This window comes from Aedes aegypti, chromosome 2, assembly GCF_002204515.2.
Source record: "Aedes aegypti strain LVP_AGWG chromosome 2, AaegL5.0 Primary Assembly, whole genome shotgun sequence".
Lineage (NCBI taxonomy): Eukaryota > Metazoa > Arthropoda > Insecta > Diptera > Culicidae > Aedes > Aedes aegypti.
Window position 1 is genome coordinate 208891642 of NC_035108.1, and position 26271 is coordinate 208917912.

A 26271-nucleotide genomic window follows, 5' to 3' on the forward strand; every position below is an offset into this window, starting at 1 on the left:
TTGGTATGCAGAATTTAAGGTCTACAAACTCGTTTTTTTTTTAAATAATCAAAACTATTTTATTATTTTACATCTATAATCTGTCGTAAAAATGTAGCGATTATCGACCAACACATTATTTATTCTTATGTACGATGGTCACGGAAATCTGAAGTGAGACATAAGTTGCTTTTGAAATTTCTCAATTTTCCTGGTTTCAGAGAAAACAGGTCGCAAATTAATGTCATATTCAAATTTGACAAAACTGCAGATGGTATGAATTCCAGCCCTGAGTAAAGACTGAGTAAAAAATGTATTGTAATTGTTATGTTCGTATTTAAAATTCAATAAAACGTTGTCTCTCCCAAAACGCATTGTTAAAAACCGCATACAAGAACAAAATATCTTACTGATACACTAGAATTATCAATAACGTTCAAACATGTGTACCGTACACGTAAGTAGTTTGTTTTGCGAAACTAGCTGGTATGTTGTCATGATTCCTTAACTGGCGCTCTCAAACAGGCATGCGAGTTTAGCGAATAATACGTAACAAGTTCTTATTTGGAATCGCGACACCTACGGGAAGCGTCATCGACGTGAGCCTTGATGTGTTATTATACTTATGGCACCGCAATCTGTATGTTAATACGGGAGAACACACCCACGGATTGGTTTCCATTCTTGAACTTGAAAGGCTCAGACCTTTGGCGTTACTGTTATGAGTGAATTGACATCACAACTTGGAAGAGGATTGATTTTTATTCAATTCGAGTTTTGTAATCCTCCATCGATACGGGCGCACTATGACACATACGAATACTTATTGATTCACTAATTATTCTATGTAGCATTGTGTACTGTATATTACTGAAAATTTCTTACGTGTCACACAAAATGTTTTGTCTACTGTAAAAACTGTCCAATTTATAAACCTGGACGGGGTTGGTGGTCTGATGGCTACCGCTTCTGCTTCATAAGCAGAAGGTCATGGGTTCAATCCCAGGCCCGTTCCTTTCTGGTATGTAAGGAACCTTTCTGGTAAGGAACTGTTCAATTTATAATGTGGATACTTTATCAATAATATATCTTTTTTTTATTTATTATAAAATCGGTTTTCCGTACAAAAACTTTTCTACGATGTTATAAAAATATAAGAAGCAAAACAATCTTTTGATTGAATAACTAAGATTTTTTCATTACATTAACCTTAAGAACAAAAGTCTGTACAAAAATAACATTACTTTTCGCGAAAATATTCTCTTATTTGTATTAGTTTTTTTTATATATATTTTACTTTCGAGTGCTAAAATGACTTAAAAACTACCAATAATATCCCACCATTCTTTGATGTTTTGTCACCTTAGCATTTTACTAATAATACTACATATTTAAAAAGCAAATCTTTATTGAAAAAAAAAAAGATTACCACAGTTATAAGACAATAACCTACAAAAAGGGGTTTTCCTTAGCCGAGTGGTTAGAGTCCGCGGTTACAAACAAAGCCATGCTGAAGATCTCTGGCTTCGATTCCCAGAGGGTCCAGGTTTTTTTTCGTAATTTTAATTTCCTTGACTTGGCTGGGTATAGAGTATCATCGAACTTGCCACACGATATACGAATGCGAGAATGGCAACTTTGTCAACGAAAGCTCTCAGTTAACCCCCTCCCGTATCTTCAATATTTAATCACAAAAAAATATTCAAACAGCTATAACTTTTTTGACAAGCTCTAAAAACACTCTTCTATTTTAAGAATCTGTTTCAATATTGATTATTGGTCATCTGGATTTGAAGATATTTTGATATTCCTTGGGGAACCGACATTCCTCATATACAATTTTGTTTGTGGGTTGTACAATATCAGGTTATAGAGAGCTTCTTTAAAAAAATCATACAAATCGGTTGAGTTTTCAAAATCTTTACACGGCCAGATTGGTAGAACCTATCTTACCTACCAGAATAAAAAATGTTTATTGCTTCAAAACGGCTGCGCCAATTTGCTTCATATTTTCACAACAGTCTCTCATTGAAGCATTGTTGTGAACAGTGTAAAATCGTCTTCATTAGCCGAATTGTTAGAGTCCGCGGCTACAAAGCAAAGCCATGCTGAAGGTGTCTGGGGTTGATTCCCGGTCGGTCCAGGATCTTTTCGTAATGGAAATTTCTTTGACTTCCCTAGGCATAGAGTATCATTGTACATGTCACATGATTTACGGATGGTAAAATGGCAACTTTGGCAAAGTAAGCTCTCAGTTAATAACTGTGGAAGTGCTCATAAGAACACTAAGCTGAGAAGCAGCCTTTTTCCCAGTGGGGACGTTAATGCCAAGAAGAAGAAGAAGAACCTACAATGAATATCGTTCTGATTATCTTCGCTTATTCATAAAAAAAAATCAAATACTTTGGTGGCTTTTTCAACATTATACAATATTAGTTGAACAATTTACAGGAAACCGATTGCGATTTCATTGATAAATAGAAAACATACTGGATGCACAATAGGTGTCTACTTATAAAATGAACAATCCTCAAATATGTACACATCATAGATGTAAATGAATCTGTGAAACAATGTAAAATGCTTTGCTAATGAGCTACCGGTCATTTCAAAAAATTAAATATCGATTGCACAACGTTTATACAGAGATAATATGGGAACTGAAATTGTACGGTAGGGTCGGTGTTTCTTTAGTATACAGTATGGCCCATAAAAAATGCGAAAATTGTTTGAACGTGAATATAGCATCCACAAGCGATATGTTCATTGTTTTTGCTAGGGAATGTAATTTCTGATTATTGTAGTATATTCTTACATAACTTCGCTATCCAGGACATTTTTTGTCATTTTTTCCTTACTGTCCTAAAGAATGTTATAAAGCAAAGAAGCTCAAACCACACTTTATTGTTGAAAATTTTGAATCTATGACAAAAGGTCGAATGACAAAAGGTTTATGTGAAGACAAAATTTTAAAACGAGAATCGAAATTGTAACTTCCGGATCGCGCGTCTTTGACCGTATCATGTAGGTAGACCATCTAGACACCTGCATAATAAGGTAAAAATAGTTGTAGAGACTCTTCGTTATTAAGCAGTCGTTCTACAACTTGGATACCGATGGTGAGCGTAGCACGGCTGTTTTGCTATAAATAGTTGCGAAATATTTTTTGACGTGATTTTGTTATACAAATGATCGAAAAAAAGGGTCGCTTAAAATTTAAGCTCTCTTGCACCTATAGTAAAGCTATTGTTCCTATAGTCGCACTACTAAGAGCAAATATTTTTCATCAAACAAAATAATTGATTTATTAGGTATCAATTCTTTACATCAATCAAAAGCTTTTGAGCCGAACTTTGAAGAAAGTTTTGAAGAAGTTTTGTAAAAATACGGTTTTGATTTGTGTTTTGTCAACGCCGTGCAACTATGGGAACAGAAATTAAAAATAGTGCTACTATAGGCACATGTGTTCCCATAGAGGATAATAAAAACAAAAACCAAGATAAATAGATTTCAGATGAAGTAATAATAATGGTTTTATACGAATATTTCTGTGCTGTTACTTCAATAGGGCCTAACTTACATGAGCGATTTCTCTTCATCGATCATCTCTTTCGCTAATAACTTTGCTAAATTAGATACATTTGTAATAATGATAATAAATCTTCGAGCTGTTTAGTAGAATATTTATAAGTTGATAAAAAAAAGCCGAATTTAATACTATACCATTTAATTCCACTAGAGTTTGTAATACGCGTATATCGACCTCAACTGTAAGGCCGTCTTCAGTGTACTTTCTCATATGTTTGAGTTGAAAATGCCATATTAACTTCAATTCAATTGCGCCAGCTCATGGAACGACCAAATGATCTGGAATTTTCAGGAAGTCTTCCTCTAGCCTTAAGAAATAGTTCTGAGGGGTGCCCCGTTGAATCATACAACCTTATTTTTCTCCCACACTGAGCTAGGCCAGTCTATTCATCATACAGCACAAAAATATGTTACGAAAAGATAATCAGTTTTCTGCAATAACGCAAAGAGCGCAACGGTGAAGAGAAATTGATGAATGCAGATAAGCCCTTATGAAAAAAAAAACAACACAGATTTGTTCTTACCTTCGGGGTATTGGTACATTGACACTATTATGATAACTTATAATTCAAATTGATTAGTGGCTTTAATTTTCATCGAGGGAAAGAGATGGCTGGGAAATGACTGCAATTGAAAATTAGTATCTAATGTAGGTCAAACTATCCGACGATTCCGTCATGTTTCGTCCAATATTAATATTGATGATGACAGCGATTACGAGTCAAGCGATTGATATCCTTTCTTTTGGTTTCTTTTCTTTATTCCACAGGGGAAGTGAGCTGAGCGACGTTTCCATCATAAGACGTATGCGTGGTGTTGAGGTGTTGGCTTTCAGGTACGACATAATGTTCCACGGTGCTTAAAAACGTAGGGGAAACTGGGTCTTCATTGAACTCTATAATTTATTTCTACTTTTCTATGATTTGTTGCAAAAAAAAATGAATGTTTGCCTACGTTACTCGTATAGAGAGTCTCTCCTAAATTTCATGTTATTACCTAATTCACCACAATTTCCGGTATGTCAATACGCAAGATCCTTTGAATTTGTAACCTTTGTTCCACGATCGATGATTGTCGTGGTCGGCTTCAAAGCTGCAATGCAAGTAACATGTGCAAAGTCATCAAAAAATCATTATAACATTCTCACACGCGGTTCATTTTTTCCGAATTGGGGTCATTTAATGTGCGATATGCTAAGTAGACTCTGTCCAGATGACGCAGCTAGTAGAGTAGATTGTATCGTTACTCTAAATGAAGCAAGCTATAGAATATGATGCCCACACACCACAGACCATTTCAATCTGGCTTGCATTTAATTTAGTTTCTTATTCGAGTTTCACCAAGTTTTGAGTCATCACACCAAAATGAAATTAAATTTTTTGTTCTTGTATGAATTGAATCTTCTGTATCTTAATACGCGTCAGAATGATTGTTTCATTTTTTTGTTTGATTTTCGAGTCATTCCTGCTATATACATTGCTACAATTAAGCTTCAATAATTGTTAAAAAAAAGTTCAAATAGCTTAAATATACCATTTATACATGGACATCGTTTTTATATGTTTTTACAGTAATTCGAATGTACATAAAATAACGTTTAATTAACGATTCCAGGGATGTTAAGCATTATGATGCTATTTATTTCTTGGTATGTAATTATTTTTCTCACCGATTTATTTTACATGGCCGTGCATAAAATGATTCTCTTTTTACGGATTTATTTTAAACTGACATGCATAAAAAGATTTTATACATTTTTCCGCCAAAATCTTATTGTCGTCTGATTTTTCGAGAAAATTTATTTGATGATGTTTTTGAAATTCGAAACGCAACTTTGCTGTTGTGGTGATTGAAAGCATATTTTTGTTGAAAACATTCATGCTAATCTTTCGTGTATGGTTGTACCAAAACACCACGAAAAAATGAAAATACCGTGCTGCTCCGAATTTTCGGACGCTTCGAAAGCCGAACAGTGGCCTTTTTTCGGTGTTTCTGATCTGATTCGATTTTTTTTTATCTATAATCCATCATTGCGACGTCTTCTACGATTGTACCCCGTTTGGCATAAAGTCGTTTGGCATAAGGTCGTTTAGCATAAAGCCGTTTGGCATAAAGTCGTTTGGCATAATGGTCGTTTGGCATAATGGCCGTTTGGCATAATGGTCATTTGGCATAATGGTCGTTTGGCATAATGATTGACTTAGAATGAATATCGGCATTTTTAAAGCTGTTACCGAGATCAACACCACCACCATATTAAATTGTCAAAGAAAATTCTCAGTTATTAATAAAGGGAATTTCCATAGAATATTTCGCAGCAGGTCAAGCTCTGTCCCAGTTTGAACGTAACACTTGATGAAAGTTACTTGATAAAAGAAGGGAAAATTTATTTGCAAAATATTAGAAGCTCTTATCCAAAGACCTAATATTGCAGAATAATACAAAAATAGCCTATATACGAGAGCAGATTATTTTTCATTTAAAATGTTTAAGGCTCTAACGCAAAAAAATCTTCCCACAGCATAACTCAAATGACCAACAGATTTTTATAAAAAAATATGTGTGAACGATTCACTATAAGTTTTAATTTTGGAAAAGTACGTCAAAAACACCGTCTATTATCGAAAGAAGGGAAAATTTGTGATTGAATTTTTTTTCAGCATATATCGAAAGGAAATCATGCACTTGTAAAAAAAGTTAAATATTGGCGGGTTCTAAAGTAATTATAATTCTAACAGCACGTCTTGCAAGAATTGATAAAACAACACTATATAAAAAGGGTAACATTTAGCTTTACAACATAATAAAATTTAAAACAGTATAAATATAAAGAACAGCTTATTTTTAAAAGAAGGCAAAATTTATGATAAAACCAATAGAAGATTGGACGTAAAAAATATTGTGGCATAATAAAACGAAAAGACATCAAAAATGGCGTTCAGAATCATCGGTACCCCGAATGCTAGTTCTCAGTAATAGTCTTCAGTGGTTGGCTAGTGAACGAGAAAGAACAATAAGCCATCAAAAGAAGGAGGTATTCTGTCATTCTTGGCTATACACATGTTGGCAAAAATGCTGAGGACGGTAAAACTCGAAAGAACCGTCAACTAAATAAAGAAGGGTGCATATTAGATGGTTAGTTCGTTCACCACCCTGAAATGTATAAATGTACGACAATAATGAATGCCAAAAATTTTTGGATGAAGTGGGCTAATCGGGGAAACGGGATATTCAGAGAACTGGAATTCGGGGAACTGGTGTTCAGGGAAACGACATTCAGGGAAAAGTAGCACAACCCATAGAGGTAACTGCAGTAATCGATTTCTCTTTTCGCCAATAACTTGACAAGATCAATGTTATTGGTTGCCGCCCTTTTGTCAGTTATAAAACAATATCTAAAAAATATTGCTCTAGAGAACAGCCTATGTATAAAAGAAGGTGAAATTTATTTTAATTTTAAATCAACAGTCTTTATATTAATAATCATAGTTACATCATATTTAGAAAAAAATAAAAATCATAGAATGTTTCGCAACTAGGGTTAACATGTGTATTACGGCTTAAACCAGCCGACGGTGTTTTGAAAAAACCTGAAGTTGGTAGACACAAAAGTCAATTTGGACTTCGAACCCACAATTCCCAGTACGCTAGACTGGGCGCGTTAACCAACTACGCCACTGAACGGGTAACGATTCTGCAGCGCAATCGGCCAACCTGAAACCAAAGTCCGCCACGACCCCATATTCTCCTTCACAACCCTACATCTCCATGATTGAAAGAAGGGTAAAATCGTGCTAAATATATATAAATCTTCAGAGCAAAAATCCATTCCAATAGCGAAACTCAAAAGAAGGATTATGAGAAAAAGGGTAATTTCTGGATAAATGATAAAATACTATTGGCAATAACTTTCCTTAAATGCTCTAGTTTATTCAAGAGCATATGATTTTTGAATAAGTGTCATTTTATCAATTGGTTCCAAAACAAACCTGATATCTTCAGAAAGATTCAATAGAAACGTAAGATCGAATGTCATCTTAAGAAATTATTGGTTTCAGACTCATTATGCCAAACGACTATTATGCCAAACGGCCATTATGCCAAACGACCATTATGCCAAATGACTATTATGCCAAACGACTTTATGCCAAACGACTTTATGACAAATGACCAACCACCGTCTTCTACATTCTTCATGCATAAAAGGTGAAATAATAATTTTTGGATTGATTAAGGCCGTTGTCCGGGATTTGAAAGGTTCGGGCAATTCGAATTAAAACGGTACCGCCTTGAAATGTTTACAAAAGTAGTGTGATACGAACATTTCATCTGATGGTTGCATTGAGAAATTCGAAATAGTTTATGACATACAGCCGTACTAAGGAAAAATCTAGCTGAATGATTGAAAAGGGCGTAACTGCAAATTTCAAACTAATGGTTTTTTGCTTGTATGGGTACTTTCTGGATTTATTTTTACATTCGATGATCTCTAACATTTTGCACTGTGTAATAATTTCGCTGGGCGAACGATCAATTTCGTAATACCACACATTTTTTATCTTGTGCGAGTAATGATTCAGGAATTCACGATTATTTCATAAAGTTGCTGTATTGTTAGATTATGTCAAGTACAAATATTTCGTATGGTCAATGAACAAGAATAACAAATAAATGTTATATAAATAGATGGCCTATAAATGCTTTATGAAAATTAACCCAAACTCTTTGAGGTGCAACGATAGGCGGCCGATTGCATCAATTGTCGTTCTATTGAACTAATTTGTTTGTAGATTCTCCACCTCTATATGAGCATTTGAAACGAAATTAATAGCAGATTATACATACTACCGTTCATATCTCAGAATTTAAGGTAAAGATCAATCAAAGCCAAATCTCAAATTTTCAAGAGCACAAATCTAGAGAACCAGACATCAGTTTAAGCTGAAAACTTAATCGAGTGGTCACTCGCTGGTGGTGACCAATCGATTAAATTTTCGGCTTGAACGGATGTCTGGTTCTTTAGATTTGTTCTCTAGAAAATTTGAGGTTTGGCTTCGGTGCATTTTCACCTTAATCGCATTAATTTTTAGATAATCAGACCTATATTTTAACTCAGACCAGCATACGTAACACTCGAATTATTTTCATCATACAGCAAAATAGCGATCTGTTCTAATATGTGTTAGTTAGCCAACAGTTCACTCGTGGCCCTCGAATCGTTTTCATTTGAGTTCGACGTTGGTACACTACTACCACCTAGTTTACCATTAGCGAAACATATATAGTACTTTAAGCTTTGGGCGTTTCTGTTTGCATGACTGTTTTCAATTGATAATTTTTCTAGCTGTTACGTTCGTTTGTCTGTGATTTTAAGTTACATTTTGAACCTGCGTGGAACGTGCTCCTGGAGTTGGAACATTGTAGGGTAATATAAACTTATAATATGAACTAAAATGGAAACCACATAGAAGCGGAGCATCTCGCATGAGTTGAATTTTTACTGAATCCATGAAGAAATTGATGACACAAAAAATCCTCTCGTATCGTTCAGTCCAAAAGAAACTGATGGATTTTTCCATGAGAGGAGGAAGCGAAGCAGATTTTGTATGCCTTGTGATTATTAAAATAAATAGTATAATTATGCTAAATTAATTCGATATGGAGCTTGCTTATGAAAAGATTTACTTTCACTTGGTTTCCTAAAGCTTCACGTCCATACTGCGTTTTTTTTTTTTAACATACGCTGTGTATATGGATAGGCTCTCCAATGCTGAAAATGCATTAATCTGCTACAGGCACCGTAATTTAACAACACAAACAACAACTTGTTAACGAAGTGCTTCGAGACATTGGTCTCATTTGGAAGAATTTATATCTAATCGCTCGGCAGTGGCGCTCACTTACGGTTTTGATACGCTTCAGTGCGATAAAACTCAAACAGACCGGTGCGGTGCCTATTGCAAATTGTAATTACATTTCTCATCAATTTTCTACCGACCGACGCTCAAAATGTTTAGGTAATAATTCCCATTGGTTGGAATAGTAAACGACAACAAAAGATTCATTGATTTAATTGTGGATAAAAACCGATCTATATTTATTAAGGTTCTAGAGCTGTTTCATTATCATTTTACATGATGAAAGACGTACGTTTTAGTAGTAATTTGTATTTGAGAACATATAAGCAAGTTTGACTGATTTCATATCGATTGGAATTTTATAGTACTTGGTGTAGCTTGTTACCTATATCGCGTCATCAGAAATGAGGTTTATTTCAATGCATTCGGCATCTACATTCATTGTCAAGTTCAATAAAAAACATCATTGATTTACGTAACACTTGAATATGGAACATGGCAATCTATACGTTGATCGATGCATCACACAAAACATACATAATGCTGCTTGTGGTTTCAAATTTGGTTCAATGGTTCAACAAAAACGAAAATGGTGTCATCATCAGTCAAAAGCTTGAAACGATAACGGATAAAAAAAAGTTCAAACCTTAAGGTGCAATGATACGGTTAAAAGCATAAGCTGAATTTCATTTTGCGTCACCCACATTGCTTTACTATGCCGCGCAATATACTGTTAATGTTACACAATTTTGACGTGAGGTTGTTACGATAATATGCTATGTTTATTTTTCTTTCTTTTTTCAAGGAATCGCATTCACATTGGAAGAAGTCTGTTTCTTATATTGGTGTTATTTGGGAACGTACACAGATTTTCATCAATAGCTTACCTAACATAAACGCTTCTGTGAACAAAAAATTCAGTAGAATTCGTACTTTTTCCGAGTACATGTCTTTTTTTGGCTTCAGATATAGTGTAATATTTAAAATTGAATATACAGTCAACTCTCCACATCTCGATATCGAAGGGACCATCGAATTAGGGAGAGATCGGGACAAAGAACAAATTATAAATGAAAACTAGATTAAGAATCACTCCGTTACCAGAAAAATAAAAAACAAACAGACGCAAATTGTTTTGAATCACTAAAATCTAGTCTAGTAACCTTTGATAATGGGCATATTTTCGTGTGCTCTTCTGAATTCAAATCACATAGAAAGCAAAAACTGAAATTTGAAAATATGTAGGCTGATTATAAGCAAACCGGATAAAAACGGGACAAATGAAAAACATAACCGGAACAATTCAAAAGCTATTTATTTTGCAAACTTTGCAAAAATCAGAAAATACCACAAGTTACATCAAAATTGAAATTGTTGTGTGCAAATCTCATGAATTTATTAATGTTTCTTGTTTATTTTTCTTTAGCCTCATTTGTTTTATAGCATAATTATTCAAGTTTTGAATTATTTTTCTCAAAGTTTATAATAAGAAGTTTCTGATAAATACCACACGATGTTGAAATTTCGATTCTTATAAAAATTGAATGCACTTCAGACATTTCTCAACTAGGATAGCTATCCTGAAAGAAAGTTCTGTTTATACAACTCTTTGTATACTTTTTTCAACTATTGCTTTGAAACTGCTGCGTTCTTCAAAAATAACTCAAACCCTAAAATTCGCTACATTTCTGAATAAATTGTAATATAAATGCAAAATAAACTTCTTTTGATTTAGTATGATTTTTAAATTTATCTGAGGTTTGAAGGTAAATCCTTGCTTAAATAATTCAAGTTTTTTAAGTAATGTTATAAATTGCATATGAATCATTCTTATTCTAATAATTGATGATAATAAAGATTGTCTTATACTTTAAAACGTTGACAACAAAAAGCGTTGCAAAAAGCAATTATTATTTTTTTTGCCTTTACAAGTTTTGAAAAAAAAAACCGTCTTAATCTTGACAACGACTCCAATTTTGGAAAGCGTTACAATTGATTGTAAATTTTTATTAACTCAATTTTAAATACAATTTCAATGATGATTTAAGGAGACACAGGAGATCGTGTTATTTTCCCTATCTTTCGTCTCACTCTAACAATTATCATCAAAACTTTGCGGAAGCAAATCTCGAGTTTTAATGAACCGATGGAACTGAAAATTTATTGGGTTGTGCACTACATATATAGAATCATAGTGATACATTTTTCACGTCGATATATGGAGTGGTTCTTGGGATTTGCTTCTTCAAATGGATAGGGTGATTATGATGACGTCCCGGGCGGCCTTAACAAAGTTATGTTTTTTAAATTTAAAGCATCAATGACATATTTTTCAAGTTCATGTATTATAACAAAAAATACATGAATGAAAGTTTATTTCTGAAAATCGGAATGATTCAGTGAGTGGAAATCCGCTCAATCAGTTCAATGCATTTGGCGAATGGATGCTAAATGCGTTCACTCGTGCCTCGCAAATACAAGTGTATTGGTATTCACTTCTCTTAGTGTTCCTTCCTATTCTCGCTTTTACACAATCGGTTTCGACAGCTATCACTGAATATTCGGTAGCAGCAGATTGTTTTGCTATTTTTTTTTATCGGTGGCGTTCGGGTGAGTGAGTGAATTTTCCCATGCTTGCCCACAGCTTTAAAACATCTGAATTTGCTTCAAAAGCATGTAAAAAGATCTTGAATTGGATGAGTATTCATGAAGTGATGGTCAACCAGTAAAACAGAAAAAAATAAGAGAAACTATTTTTAACTAAGACTAAATTTGATTTTAGACAAATTTATTCGACAAACTTTTAATAAATTTGATTTGGAAGAGAATGCTGTTAAGAGCTTCAAAATTGGTTTGAAAATAACAATGTTATGAAGACTTCACTGTCGCTTGCGCCACCTCCACGTTTTGGCCCAAACTTTGAGGTTTCGCTTTTTATGAGATTTAAATTTGGAAAAGCACACGAATTTCAAGTTATGGAAGCTTTTGAAAAATAAGCCGCGCCCTACAAGCGTAGATTTTTACCGTGTTCAAAAATAAGTTTTCACATAATCAGGCATACTCTATAGAATTATTTTCCTTTAAATATATGGAAACTTTTTTTTGCATGGCCGTGTAAAATTCAGATGTTTTAATTTGATTTTTAAGGAAAAAGTAAGAAAAACTATTTTTAACTAAGACTAAATTTGATTTTAGACAAATTTATTCGACAAACTTTTAATAAATTTGATTTGGAAGAGAATGCTGTTAAGAGCTTCAAAATTGGTTAGAAAATAACAATGTTATGAAGACTTCACTGTCGCTTGCGCCACCTCCACGTTTTGGCCCAAACTTTGAGGTTTCGCTTTTTATGAGATTTAAATTTGGAAAAGCACTCGAATTTTAAGTTATGAAAGCTTTTGAAAAATAAGCCGCGCCCTACAAGCGTAGATTTTTGCCGTGTTCAAAAATAAGTTTTCACATAATCAGGCATACTCTATAGAATTATTTTCCTTTAAATATATGGAAACTTTTTTTTGTACGGCCGTGTAAAAAAATCTGTGCAAAAGCAAAATCGGGTGTACTTCGGTTTGAAAACTCGGGTACCGTAAACAGGAGGCAAATTGAACACTATTTTACAACTGTTTGTTATATAATTTTTTATAATTGAAATTCATTTGAAAGATTAAATAAGAGAGCAATATCAATTTTACGTTTTATGGGGATTTAGCATAGTTAATTGCAAAGCCAACAGTACAACACGTTTACCGGGACAACTAGTTAAACATAAGATAGTTAAAAATTAGCATGAGGCCGTAATGAAATCAGACGTCTCAGTAATTAGTTATTAATTTACAGTTAACTCTCTCAATTAACCCCTCTACCGGCAGCTTCATTTTTTTTCCGCAAAATAAATATTCAAATCGTTATAACTTTTTTGTTTTTCAATATTTTAGCACCATTTATTCACAAGTTCTCAAACAACTCTTCTAGTTTAGGAATCCGTGTCGATATTAATCATTAGTGATCTGGTTTTAAAGATATTCCGATGTTCCTTGGGGGACCGACATTTTCCATATAAAATGTCTTTGGCGGCCATTTTGTTTTTGATCAATTTACCAAAAAATAAAATGTGGGCTATAAAATGACAGGTAATAAGGAGCTACTCTGAAAAAATCCTACAAATCAATTAAGAATTCTTGGAGATATCTCAAAATTACTATATGATGTTTTTTGAAGTTTTTAAGATCTTTATTTGGCCAGCGTGGTTCCCGAAACCTAAATGCTCATTACTGAAAGACGGCTGCACCAAATTGCTTATTTTTTTCACAACATACTCTCATTAATGTATTGTTCCGAAGAGTGAGTATCCGAATACGATTAAAATTCTGTAGCCTGAGAAATTAACGGGGGGTTCTGGTTACGGGTCGGTCCCCCAAGGAATTTTGGAATATCTTCAAAACCAGATGACCAATGACCAACATCGACACAGATCCTAAAATTAGAAGAGTTTTTTGAGAGCTTGTGAAAAAACGGTGCAAAAATATTGAAAAACAAAAAAGTTATAACGATTTGATTTTAAATTTTGCGGTAAAAACTGAAGCTGCCGGTAGAAAGGTTAAAGTAATGTTCCATATCTCGATATCGAGCTGAAAAACCACAGTAAAAGTTGTTTTTCATGGCTAACTCGAAGGTCCCTTGCATCGCAATTGTTCGAGTTTAGTGTTCTATAACTCAATACCTCCCTAACTTGAACTTGATCCCTTCAATATGAAGATATGGAGATTTGACTGTACCGTTTTGACTCATATTCTGAACAACTAAGGCCAATAGCGACATGCATAGGCATACATTTGTAGATATTTATGAAAATTAAAATTTCTTCGCAAAGTCTAGCTGTAAGCTGCACTAGTCGATGTTACGTGAGAGGTGAATTTCTTTCCATAATTTGATATTTATTTTAAAAACTATCTGCTTTTTGGAGAAACTTAGATTAATTCTTGTTTGGAAGTGAATAAATACTAGCAAGTTATAATAAACATTGAAAAACATAAAAAATCACAAATATTGTCAGTAAAATAAGTCGATGGTTCCTTGTATTTTGAGTTATGGAGAGCCGATTGGAATTTCGCAAATAAATGTATCTTAACTAATTTTACTTTTACTCAAACAAGAGTATCATCTCAATTCCCAAGGTATAACATCAGAGGCGTAGCTAGGGTTTTGGGGGCCCGGTGCGGAAGTAGATTTGGGGGCCCCTCAAATAGAGGATTGCAAAATATGTCTTATTAGCTTACACATACCTACAAATGTTTGTCAAAAACGTTTAATATTAAAAAACGTGATTGAAAGGTCAAAATATATTCTGCTAGTAAAAATTAACCCATACGAGGATTTAGAAACAAAAAAAACCCTTTCTTTCTTTCTGAATTCTTGAATAACTTTCTGTATGATGTACGGTATTTAGTAGTTTGCTTACGATTATACCTAGATGAACGCTTTAAAGGCTCGTGGAAAAATATATCAATTCATAGGAAAATAGCTGATGAAACGGCTCTATTTTAGTTATGCGCAAATCATTGATTTTTTTTGTGGTTTTTTATGCAGATCTGGGAGGCAATCAAGGATGAAATGTTTGATGTTATTATTGATATTATTTTATGAGGAATCCCAGCGAAACTCATAGAGGTATACTGAGATAAAATTTTGAAATATACCTTAAAAACATGCAGAAATTTTGCTGAAGTAAAACTATTTTCCTGGAACTCTGTCAAAATTCCTGAAATTTTTAGATTCTTTTTTTTTTTTGAGGAACTCCTTATAACAGAAGTCTTGTTAGAATTTATAAAAATAATCTTGAAGAAACTGGTAGAATCGCTTAGAAGTTTCTGGGAATGTTACTGCTTTTATCACTCGAAGGACTTATTGTAGTAATGGATGAATCCATGAAGTGCTTCCTGGAAAAAATGAGGGACGTTTCTAAAAGGATTTCCAATTTTCAGAGGAATTCAAACTTCTAAAATAAATACCAGATGAAAAATCCTAAAATAAATTTCAGCAAGTATATTTGAAATAAATAAAATAAAGAATCCCTGAAGGAATACTTAGGAAAACCACGGGATATCTTGGTCAACGGTACGCCAAGAAATCTCTCTAGTGGTTTTCAGAGGGCTTCTTAGTGGTTAAAACCTTGAAGAATTCCTAGAATGATTTCTGTAGGATTTCTTGAACGATCCTCGAGAAAATCCGGGTATAAATTTTCGAAATTTCTGTGGCAATTTAATTAAAAATGCCTTAATAAATTTACAACCATATAGGAAAGCCTGATAGATTATATCTAGCAATATTATAGTGTATTTTTTTTTTCAAAAATTATTAGAAAAGTCCTACTGGCATTGTTTAGAATATTATGTACAGTTTCTACATGAATGCGCTGGAAAAAGTTCCCTGGATTTGTTGCTTATGTTTGTTCCAAAAAAAGAATTTCTGCAAAAATTCTTGGAAAAATTCCAAAATGAATAATTGGAAATATTTTCTCGTTTTTTTTTTCAATGTAATCTTAAAGGAATCTCTGGATACGTTGAATAAAAAAAAACAAAATCCATGGCATAGTTTTACATAAATTACCAGGAGAAATGTGTTAAGCAATGCCTGATTCACGGTCGTTTGAGAATAAGTTTGGAAGATTTTTGGTAGGTATTTTTGGATGATTTAAAAATAAAATCTGAAAAATTTCAATATACATTCAATGTTTAAAATAATAAATTAAATTAAAATTTATAAAAAAAGTTTTTTCGTTCAAAATCAACAAAATTATCAGGCAAATGTGTTTACTGTATTCTTTTCTACAACCGAACCATAATGAACACATTTTCATAGATCAATTTCGTGTTTTGAACAGAAAAACTGCTTTTGAAGTTTCGATGATCACGATGATTACTATGACGGAGCGTTGAACGTAATTATTTTATCGCGCCCTCCGTAGTGGTCTCGGATTAAAAAAAAAATGAATAGTCGACCTAAAGTCGTTGGCTCACTCATTCTAAAAAATTCATGCTTTTGAGAATATCTCAAACATTGAATTTTGAACAAAATGTACAACTGTATATACTATTGAGAAGGTATCTGTCAAATTTCTAAAATGAGTGAGAATGGTTAAGATCGTAAGAAAATATATACAGGTTAAAGTTTCACCAATGCTCCAAATTTCTGGAGGCCTACAAACTTGGTTAGATTTGATTGGAAATCAGAATTCATGAAGTATTATATAAATATAAATAATTATGATTCCAAAGCCGTAATTAGACTCAACATCTTCAACATAGGTAGTTCAGTCTGCTTAAGTATCTACGCTTAGCTTTTAGAAGACTCGGATTTCTCATGCGTGCTATCGATTGAACAACAACAAGAAAAATAACTTACAAGACAAATATTCGTGGAGGTCCCTAAAATGTTTTTTTTTCTTTATTAGAGAGACTTTCAGCCCGAAGCTGGTTCGTCTCTATCCCTACCCCTCTATCCCTAAAATGTGTAAAATATGGACAGATTTAGGTTGGGCTGTGGGCCCCGGTAGGACCGTGACTGTGGGCCCCACATTTTAGGGGCCCCCAGTCACGGTCCTCCCGGAGCCCTCAGCCCACTCTAAAATATTAAAAATAAGGGATAATCAAGGGGCCCCTGAACATCGCAGATCCAAGTCTGCTTGTCATGCTCATTTTTTTTTTGGGATCTTACAAATTGCCAGTTTTTCACAAGCTATGTCGATCTTTTAATGCTATGAGATATTCGTACTGCGATTTTGGGGCCCCTAGAAGCTCGGGGCCCGGTGTGGACCGCACCCACCGCACCCCCCTAGCTACGCTACTGTATAAAATGGATTGGAAAACGTTAAAATTGAATTGCAATTAACTGCCATTTCCTTGTTAATCAATAACATATTTCAGCGAAATGTTTCAACCAAACTTGTCCTGAGTCTGTTGGGAATTTGAGACAAATTGGTATATTTAATCGGAAATTCTTCAACAGTGCTCATTTATCTTCTTAATAGGCAACATTGCTGCATCTTGGGCAAAAGATAGCACAAACAAATCAGTTTTACTGTAAATATCCAGCGGTTCCTGCAAAGCAGCTGAACTATTACGTCACCTGTTGGCTTTCATACAAATATAGTTCACCGGATTCGTCTAACAAATTTTAAAAATGGTCAAAATATGAAAACAAATTCAGCTTCCTCATAACATCGTTGCTCGAAGCCAAAGTAGCCATTACTTTGATTACTATTCGCATTTTTCAGAGCACACGCATACTCATCATATAAAATATCTGCAATGCTGAAAATACTTGCCCAATGGATTACCTGCTTTGCTCTTGCCCACAGTTGATCAGCAGAAGTTTTCTCGTTTCATTTTGTATGAGGAAAGGCATCTAACTTCGAATTTCTCGTAAATGAAAACATTAATCGATAAAATATTTGGTAAGCGTGATAGTCATTATCATTACGTACAACCGGTAGTAAATATTTTTTCGAAAAATAGTTCCCAATTTTGAGCCATAATTCGTTAGATGCATTAACGAGTCAGGCCAAGTATGTAACCCATTGGTGCAAACACTGTGTAGCATTTTCAGCAAGATGCGTTTAGTAAGGTGCCTAATTGTGCATAATTAGATTAGAATTTGTAAGAGAATTTTGTTACTTTTATGTAAAAATTGTATCTCCCAAGAACAATTAAAATTAAGAATGTATTGCATATTCTTATTGATTATAATTTTGTTTGCTAACTCGAAAAAAAGATCATTAAGGCTCGTCCATTAGGCCCGCGAAATGATTTTGAACGTTAGTGTAATGTGACCCGCATGATGTGACTTTATGATGACATGGTTTAGAGCAGTGTTTCTTCAACATCATGGCATAATATTATTAGCTATCCTACATGTTAAATAAGTGAATGTTTATCAGGAATCGAAATAAAATCCTCTGAAATTTCTCAATTCTCAAGTATATCTCATTCCCTCAGTCTCAGAACTCCGAAGAGGATGAATTAGTAGGATAGAAATCTGGACTGGCAAAGAAAGCACATTTTATAGATTTTTTGATGATTCATTGACGAATCTTGTTGTTTTACAGTTTCTTTGGATTTATTTTAGTTGATTGACACGAAGGAAGTTCTATAGAATTATAATCAGTATATTGAAATTACTGAATATTAAGCTTGAACGAGAAAACTGGGAAACTACACCTTTGAGTTGTTCAGTGGGGCCTTCCTTAGTCGAGTGGTTAGAGTCCGCGGCTACAAAGCAAAGTCATGCTGAAGGTGTCTGGGTTTGAATCCCGGTCGGTCCAGGATCTTTTCGTAAATGAAATTTCCTTGACTTCCCTGGGCATAGAGTATAATCGTACCTGCCACACGATATACGAATGCAAAAATGGCAACTTTGGCAAAGAAAGCTCTCACTTAATAACTGTGGAAGTACTCATAAGAACACTACGCTGAGAAGCAGGCTTTGTTCCAGTGAGGACGTAATGCCAAGAAGAAGAAGAAGAAGAAGAAGAAGAAGAAGAAGAAGAAGAAGAAGAAGAAGAAGAAGAAGAAGAAGAAGAAGAAGACTGAAACAAACAATGGGACGGACCTGGTGTAGTGGTTAGAACACACGCCTCTCACGCCGAGGACCAGGGATCGAATCCCATCCCCGAGAGAGTCACTAATAATTTCAGTGACGACTTCGTTCGGAAGGGAAGTAAAGCCGTTGGTCCCGAGATGAACTAGCCCAGGGCTAAAAATCTCGCTAATAAAGATAGAAAAAAAAGAAACAAACAAAACCGTAACGTTTTCTAGCGAGTCTATCATAGTCAGAGGCTTTAAATCCGACATTCATTTGATCGCTCGTGTTGTGGATGGTTAAAAGAAGCGCTGCCGAATACCAGCGAAATCGTTTCGGCTACCGTGATTGCTTACAACACTGCACAGTGGTCCAGGAATCAGTTTTACGCGAAAAGATGCATTTTGAGCTTTAGAATGAAACATTAGACAAAAACGATCTTCTACAAAGTTGTTTGTATTAGTTAAGCCCTTTGTTTGGTTTTATTGAAAATTAGGGTGGACCACATTTTCATAGAAATTGTGTAACTAACTTTCTTATTTGTAGAAATTATATTATACATGCTTCAGCAAAGTTATAGACCATTCAATTTCAAGCAACTTTGCCAAAAAAAGTTTTTTTGTATCTCTGGGAGGAAACTAAAATTTCTAAAAATTACCAGGAACTCAAAAGTGCTTATTTGAGGCTGACATTTTGTACAGCTCATATCGCATACTAGGTGAATTGTCAGAAAATAATTTCGATAGAAATTTCATTGCTATCACAATACGAGGCTCATTTATAATCTCAATGTTACTGTTTTGCGGTTATAATTACCAATGGGACAAAACAACTTGGTATTTTTTTTCGAATTTTCTAGAACAATCTCACAGATTTCAGTAAGTTGATCAAAAGTATTTATCATTTGATGACTCTCCATGGTATAAACTCCATTTTGTCAAAAATGTCGAATGTGACTGTTTTGCAGTTATGGGCAGCTCAGTTCTATCTCAAATGGGCGCAAAACCTCCTCATGTTTTAGTACCAACAGAAAAACATACAATTCAAATGATACAATTTAACTTAATACTATACACTTATTTTCTTAACCTGTATAGGCCTGAGTGAAAGTAAAAACTCTAAAACCCTCACCGCTCAGCGAATTCTTAATGGATTCAAATGATTTTTCGTCAGTGTACTGGCACACATATCTAGTTTCCAGATGTGGACAGAGGAACGCGGAAATATTCATGTGGCCTGAGTTATTCCGGTGGATCACTGGGTCAGGTCGGGTGAGAAGGGTACTGTGCGTTTGTGTCTCTGGAGATAGGCAAATTTCAAGTCACAGATAATTTCCGGAATCGACTATAATGTGACCACTACATGACGGAATTTTAAGAAAATTGCATCAGGGTAAACCTTTTGAGAAACAATTGAATTGGATAACTATGAGTTTTGCATTTCATGAATTCTACAAATGACCATTTTCGGGTCCCGGGACTTCTCAAACTTACGATGAAGTGGCCAATTTGTATCTGAACATGTGTGCCAAGCCTATGAGAATGCATTTTAGTGCACAATTATGTTTAATTTCAACTGTTCGAGAATTGAAACGGTTTAGTACCCAACGAACCTATAGCCTGTTCTTCCGGTCATTACGTCCGAATGGCCACCTCCGGTATATTTCAAACGGAGCAAAACTCTTCATTTATAATGTTGAATATCAGATCTTACCCAGACAACCAAAATGCACGTATAACCAAATCACCTTTTGCTTTATGCGATGCTTATATGTGCAAAGTTTCACGTATAAGATGTCGCGAAAAGGCCTTATGCGTACAAAAGTGGAGGCGATTTATGTACATATTTTATATGATGAAACATAACATGCAATGCGAGTGTGTAGATTTTCTTGCGAATTGGTCTATACTCTTATGCGACTTTATTTATGATAACAAAGTTTATTTGACAGCTGCTACGGATTGATCCGACTTACTTTGTAAAACTATGCGGAACGAAACGAAATGTACATATGAACTCATAAAATAGCGTTTTATGCGAGGAAACTCATCGATCAAACGATTTCACCCACCATTTAGTGCGGGAGTGATGCAGTTTGTACAAATAAATGACTTTCGTCGTATACTGCTATGCGACTTCTGGTTGTCTGGGTAATTATTTATGAGAATTAAAATGATTGTCTTTGTAAATAAAAAAGGTAACTTGGCATGCCCCAAAAATAGCCCTTTTTTCCCGACTTGACCCAGTGACCCACCAGAATAACTCCGGCCACATGAATATTTCAGAGATCCTCTGGCTACTGCTAGAAACTAGATATGTGGTCTAGTATACTGACAAGAAATCATTTGAATCCGTTAAGAATTCGCTGAGCGGTGAGTGTTACAGTATTTTTGCTTTCACTCAGGCCTGTACGGGTTAATATTAACATAAAAACGATTTAATTTGCTAGCCTTAAAAAGAGGTCAAAAAGAATTTTGATGAGACTCTGAAATAATCTGAGACAATTTCGTTCGGAGCGTAGTACGGGGAATATGAAAATCGAATTCATATGAACAACGATTGAAGGAACAACACATAGCGGAAAACGGTTCGTTAAATCCGTAATTAGTATGAGCACCATGAAGAAATGTGAAAGTACTAGAACGAAGAGGACGTTCTTACCAAACAATTATTAGATTTTTCAGATTCTTCTGAACCAATGATTTACAAAATTCTGGGCAGTATTTCCACATAATTCTGTGTTGATTTCTGTTAGAATTCTTAACAGGACTCATGTACATCAGGACGTTCTTACCAAACAATTATTAGATTTTTCAGATTCTTCTGAACCAATGATTTACAAAATTCTGGGCAGTATTTCCACATAATTCTGTGTTGATTTCTGTCAGAATTCTTAACAGGACTGCTGGGCAAAGAACCAAAATATTCTTGAACACAATTCCTTGGCAAGATAATTATAGTACACTGTAAGAATCCCATTACTGAATCTTTAGTATGATGCTCAAAATCCATTATCTCATATTTTTTTCCAGAATAATTTTTGATTTAAACAACATGTTGGTAACGCTATATTATTGCTGAAATGTTGCCCGCGGTACAAAAACGTATGTATGTTGGTGATGGATTCGTGATTATTGTAAACAAGTCATTACAATATTCTTCTTCATCTCGACATGACGCCCCACTTGAACAAATCCTACTAATCAGCTTAATGTTCTATGAGAACTTTCATAGTTATTAACTAAGTGTTTTCTTTGCGCAGCTATTCAGCAAGACCAAGCTTAGGGTCGTAGATTCGAGTCCCGCCGGTCGAGGAATCTGTATCCCGGTGGGGACGTAACGTCAGAAAGAAGAAGAAAAAAAGATGAAGTTTTCTTTGCCTTTGGGTAACATGCACGATGATGCCAAGGAAAATCAAGGAAATTTTCATTACTAAAAATCCTAAACCGAGCGGGAATCGAACCCAGACCTTGTACCCTTTCAACATGAATTTGCTTTGTATCGCACGTTACCATTAGGTTAAGAAAGGCCTCTTGTTACAATGAACTTAATTAATGCGATGAACATTAGACTGATGCAAATTTTGAAGTATCTGCTCCCTATGCTTAAACGGATTCTACCCCATTACCCCGAATCCCATTACCCCGAACGCCATTAACCCGAACGCCATTACCCCGAATTCCAAAACCCCGAGCAATCCATTACTCCGAATGACATTACCCCGAATTCCAATATCATAGGGAATAGTCATCAACATCATCATGTCAAGATAATAGTTAATTCGGGGAAACAGCATTCGGGGTCATGGAATTCGGGGTAATGGTACATTCGGGGTAACGCAATTCGGGGTGATGGGATTCGGGGTAATGGGGTAGAATCGCTTAAACGATGTCAATTATGATAAAAATCATTCGCCCAAAATTTTAAGTGATTTGGAAGAAATTTGGTTGTGCACACCCAAACACTGTTTTTTTTTGCTGAAGAACATAGTAGCCTGGATTACTTTGATCTATTCTACCCGCCAGGAGCACAACTGTTGCCTGCCGAGCAGTTGGTTAAGCATGCAAAATGCTAACCCACTTGATGATTATGAATAGCAATTTATCCTGACGTCCAATCGAAATGTGGTCTTCGGCAAAGTTGTAGCTGAAAGGCTTTCACATGAGTAGAGTTTATTTACTTTTGCATCAAATATTATGACGACGAGATAGAGGGCTGAACACAAAAGGTTGGTGTTTTCCGTAGTAATCTCCATATAAACTTCAAATGGCGTGTGCACAATCAAATTTCATCCGAATCACTTCAAACTTTGGGAGGATGCTATTTACCATAATGAAAATCGTTTAAGCATTGGGGAGCCAACATTTCAAAATGTTTGTCACTCTAATGAACATCGTTGTGTACTGATTAGATGGTCAGTACGTTTATGCTTGCTTGTACTGTATGTTTACATTGCAATATGATGTCACCTGATACAAAAAATTGGGGCCCAGATAGCCGTAGCGGTAAACGCGCAGCTATTCAGCAACCTCAAGCTGAGGGTCGTGGGTTCGAATCCCACCGGTCGAGGATCTTTTCGTAAAGGAAATTTTCTCGACTTCCCAGGGCATAAAGTATCATCGTACCTGCCACACGATATACGCATGCAAAAATAGTCATTCGCATAATAGGCTCTCAGTTATTAACTGTGGAAGTGCTCATAAAGAACACTAAGCAGAGAAACAGGCTCTGTCCTAGTGGGGATGTAACGCCAGAAAGAATAAGAAGAAGATGATACAAAAAATAATGTTTCTTACTTACTCAAAAACAACTTCTTCTTGGCGTTGCGCCCCAAGTGCAACAGAGCCAGATTATATAATTAGTGTACTATAAGTTTTTTATACAGTTGTTAAATGAGAGCTTTCTTTGCCAATTGGTAATTTTTTAACCTTTACAAGCAGGAAGATCTGCCCTGAAAAATCGGCAAATTCCCAATCAACAAAAGTTATTGACCACATTAAATGCGAACCCAGCACTATAGGCGTGGTCTTGCTGAATAACTGTGTAGTTACCACTATTTGGGTCCTTTCATATGAAATAGATTGAATTCATTTATCATTCTTACTGTCTCTGCAGATGAGATGATAAATTGATCTTTTTTTCTAGTTTACCATCAAATCAAGGTGGGTTATATTCATTTTATTCTCGCTTCTGCTCACACTTCCAAAATGCGAGTAAACACCACCATAGGCAAGTTCAGTAGTAGCACCGACAATAAACATAATCGATGATGATTGACCGATTGCATTTCGGGTGTGAGAAACAACGATTGAACTTGTACTACTTTCCCGTCCGTTAATCATGCCTTCAATAGAAAATCAATGACTGGTAGCGACTTACCCAAATATCAATACCACAACCAAGCCCAGCATACGATTAACCCACAATCGTTCATGGAACGACCATCCATTGGTCAGTTTGCTTTTAGACTTCGAGTCAGTTGTTCTAATGGTACTTTTGTTCATTGACGCTGTTACCCTTCGTGTTGGTTTTGAGCCTTTGAAAGAAAATAGAGCAAACGTGAATGGCGACCTTCGGTATATTAATTATGTTTACACCTTAGTTGGCTTTAGTTATGAAATTCGTTCATACATCATTAGTCTGTTTCTATCATATTGTGACTAGTAGCATTGGCGTGAGGTCAATAACTTAGAAAGGCGAAACGTGTAGCAAACGATGGGGTGTTGTGTGGTGGGTATGTTAGAATTGTTAGAACATCAGGGTCGGTAGGAGGAATATTTTTTCTAGTATTTTTCGTATATCTAATGAATTAATATGAGAAAAATGGTCATCCATCATACACTGCCGTTATACGCATAATTGTCCAAAGGGCATGAAGGTTAGGCATATTTAAAAAATTTCAAAGTTTCTTTTCCAATGGACGAAAAATATATGCTTAAGCGGATTATAATTGATTGCGATGCTGTATAGGCGGCATACACAAATTACTCATACAAAAATATATAATTTTTTCATACAAAACGCGTTACGGAAGGGGGAGAGGTTCACAAATTTTCAATTTTAGCGTTACGTTATAAATAGATGCTGCCATAGGGTTCACATTGGTAAAATGTGTTTTACGTAATTGCAACTGTACTAGATGAGATATCCTCGGTTTAATCAATGTTAGTATTTCTTCCGTAACTACGTTTTAGGGCACAGATTATGGAACATATGTAATTCATGCGAAGGCCGTATTTTTCTTACATTATTCTAATTGGTATTTCTATAGAATTCTAAACAGTTTTTTTGATAAATTTGTTTATTCTAGGACAGAATTCTCACATCTTCCTTCGCAGAATTAAGAAAGGATGCTTGGTGAGATTCTGATGAATCTTTGTGCCTAATTCTAGAGCAAGATTATTACAGATTCTTGGAAGGGATTCTTTCAGAAACCTGATATGGTAAGACCGGTGGTTAATTTAACGCAATCTAGTATCAATATTAGGATGATTTTCTGCTGGTATAAAAATAACTTAATTTTTCTATTGCTTTGAACAAGCCATCCAAAGGCAATGAATGCATGATCTTAATAATTTACATTTTTAAAACTCTATTCTGTTATTAAACTTTTTACAACAGTTATAGAATTAAAATCGTAATTAATTTTCTATGGACATCATTAGAAAATGCATGCAATACATGTTGGGTAAGCAAATGAAGAAATAATAAGAATTTCTCTAGAAATGCGGGACATTTAAATGATTTTGGCGGGACATTTCTCCGGACACTTTTTACAGGCAAAATTTCAATCATTTTGTCTATCCCCTGTACTTATAACACTATTGTGCGGAACAGATCATGTTCCATATGGTATGTAAAGCCAAAGTATTAAGATGATGTTAAGAACGATTCTACACAGCCTCTAGCACTTCAATTGAAATTGGTGCTGAGAAATACATAGTCGGACAGATATGCGTAAAGTTCAGTAGCGAGGCAGTTAAACAATGGGATAAATTGATTTGTCTTAAATAAAAAAGGTACAAAAAATAAAAACGAAAATAAAAGTTTTTTTAATTTTAAAGATAGTTGTTATTTATTTTTCAATCGTCCTCTGGATCATTATTTAGTCAAAAAAATGATGACACTCTTTATTCTCTCCTTCAAAATTTTCGGATTTTCAAAGTAGGGGGAGGGTGACATAAAAGAAAATTAATATTTATATCAGCCTAATATATATTAAAATAGACTGTTTGGCTACGCGGCAGTATAGTAAAGATGTATGTAAGTT

At 34.7% G+C, this 26271-nt stretch overlaps 1 protein-coding gene across 7 annotated transcripts in view; it reads left to right on the top strand.

The window, feature by feature from the left end:
- The window catches only part of LOC5578486 (putative uncharacterized protein DDB_G0279653), a 74536-nt gene that overhangs the window by 10635 nt on the left and 37630 nt on the right, over window positions 1-26271 (top strand). For all 7 annotated transcript variants that reach the window (XM_021843833.1, XM_021843834.1, XM_021843837.1 and 4 more), the window contains one exon: window positions 4337-4402. In XM_021843833.1, coding sequence (XP_021699525.1) covers window positions 4337-4402 — 66 coding nt within the window. The remainder of the gene's footprint in view (window positions 1-4336; window positions 4403-26271) is intronic.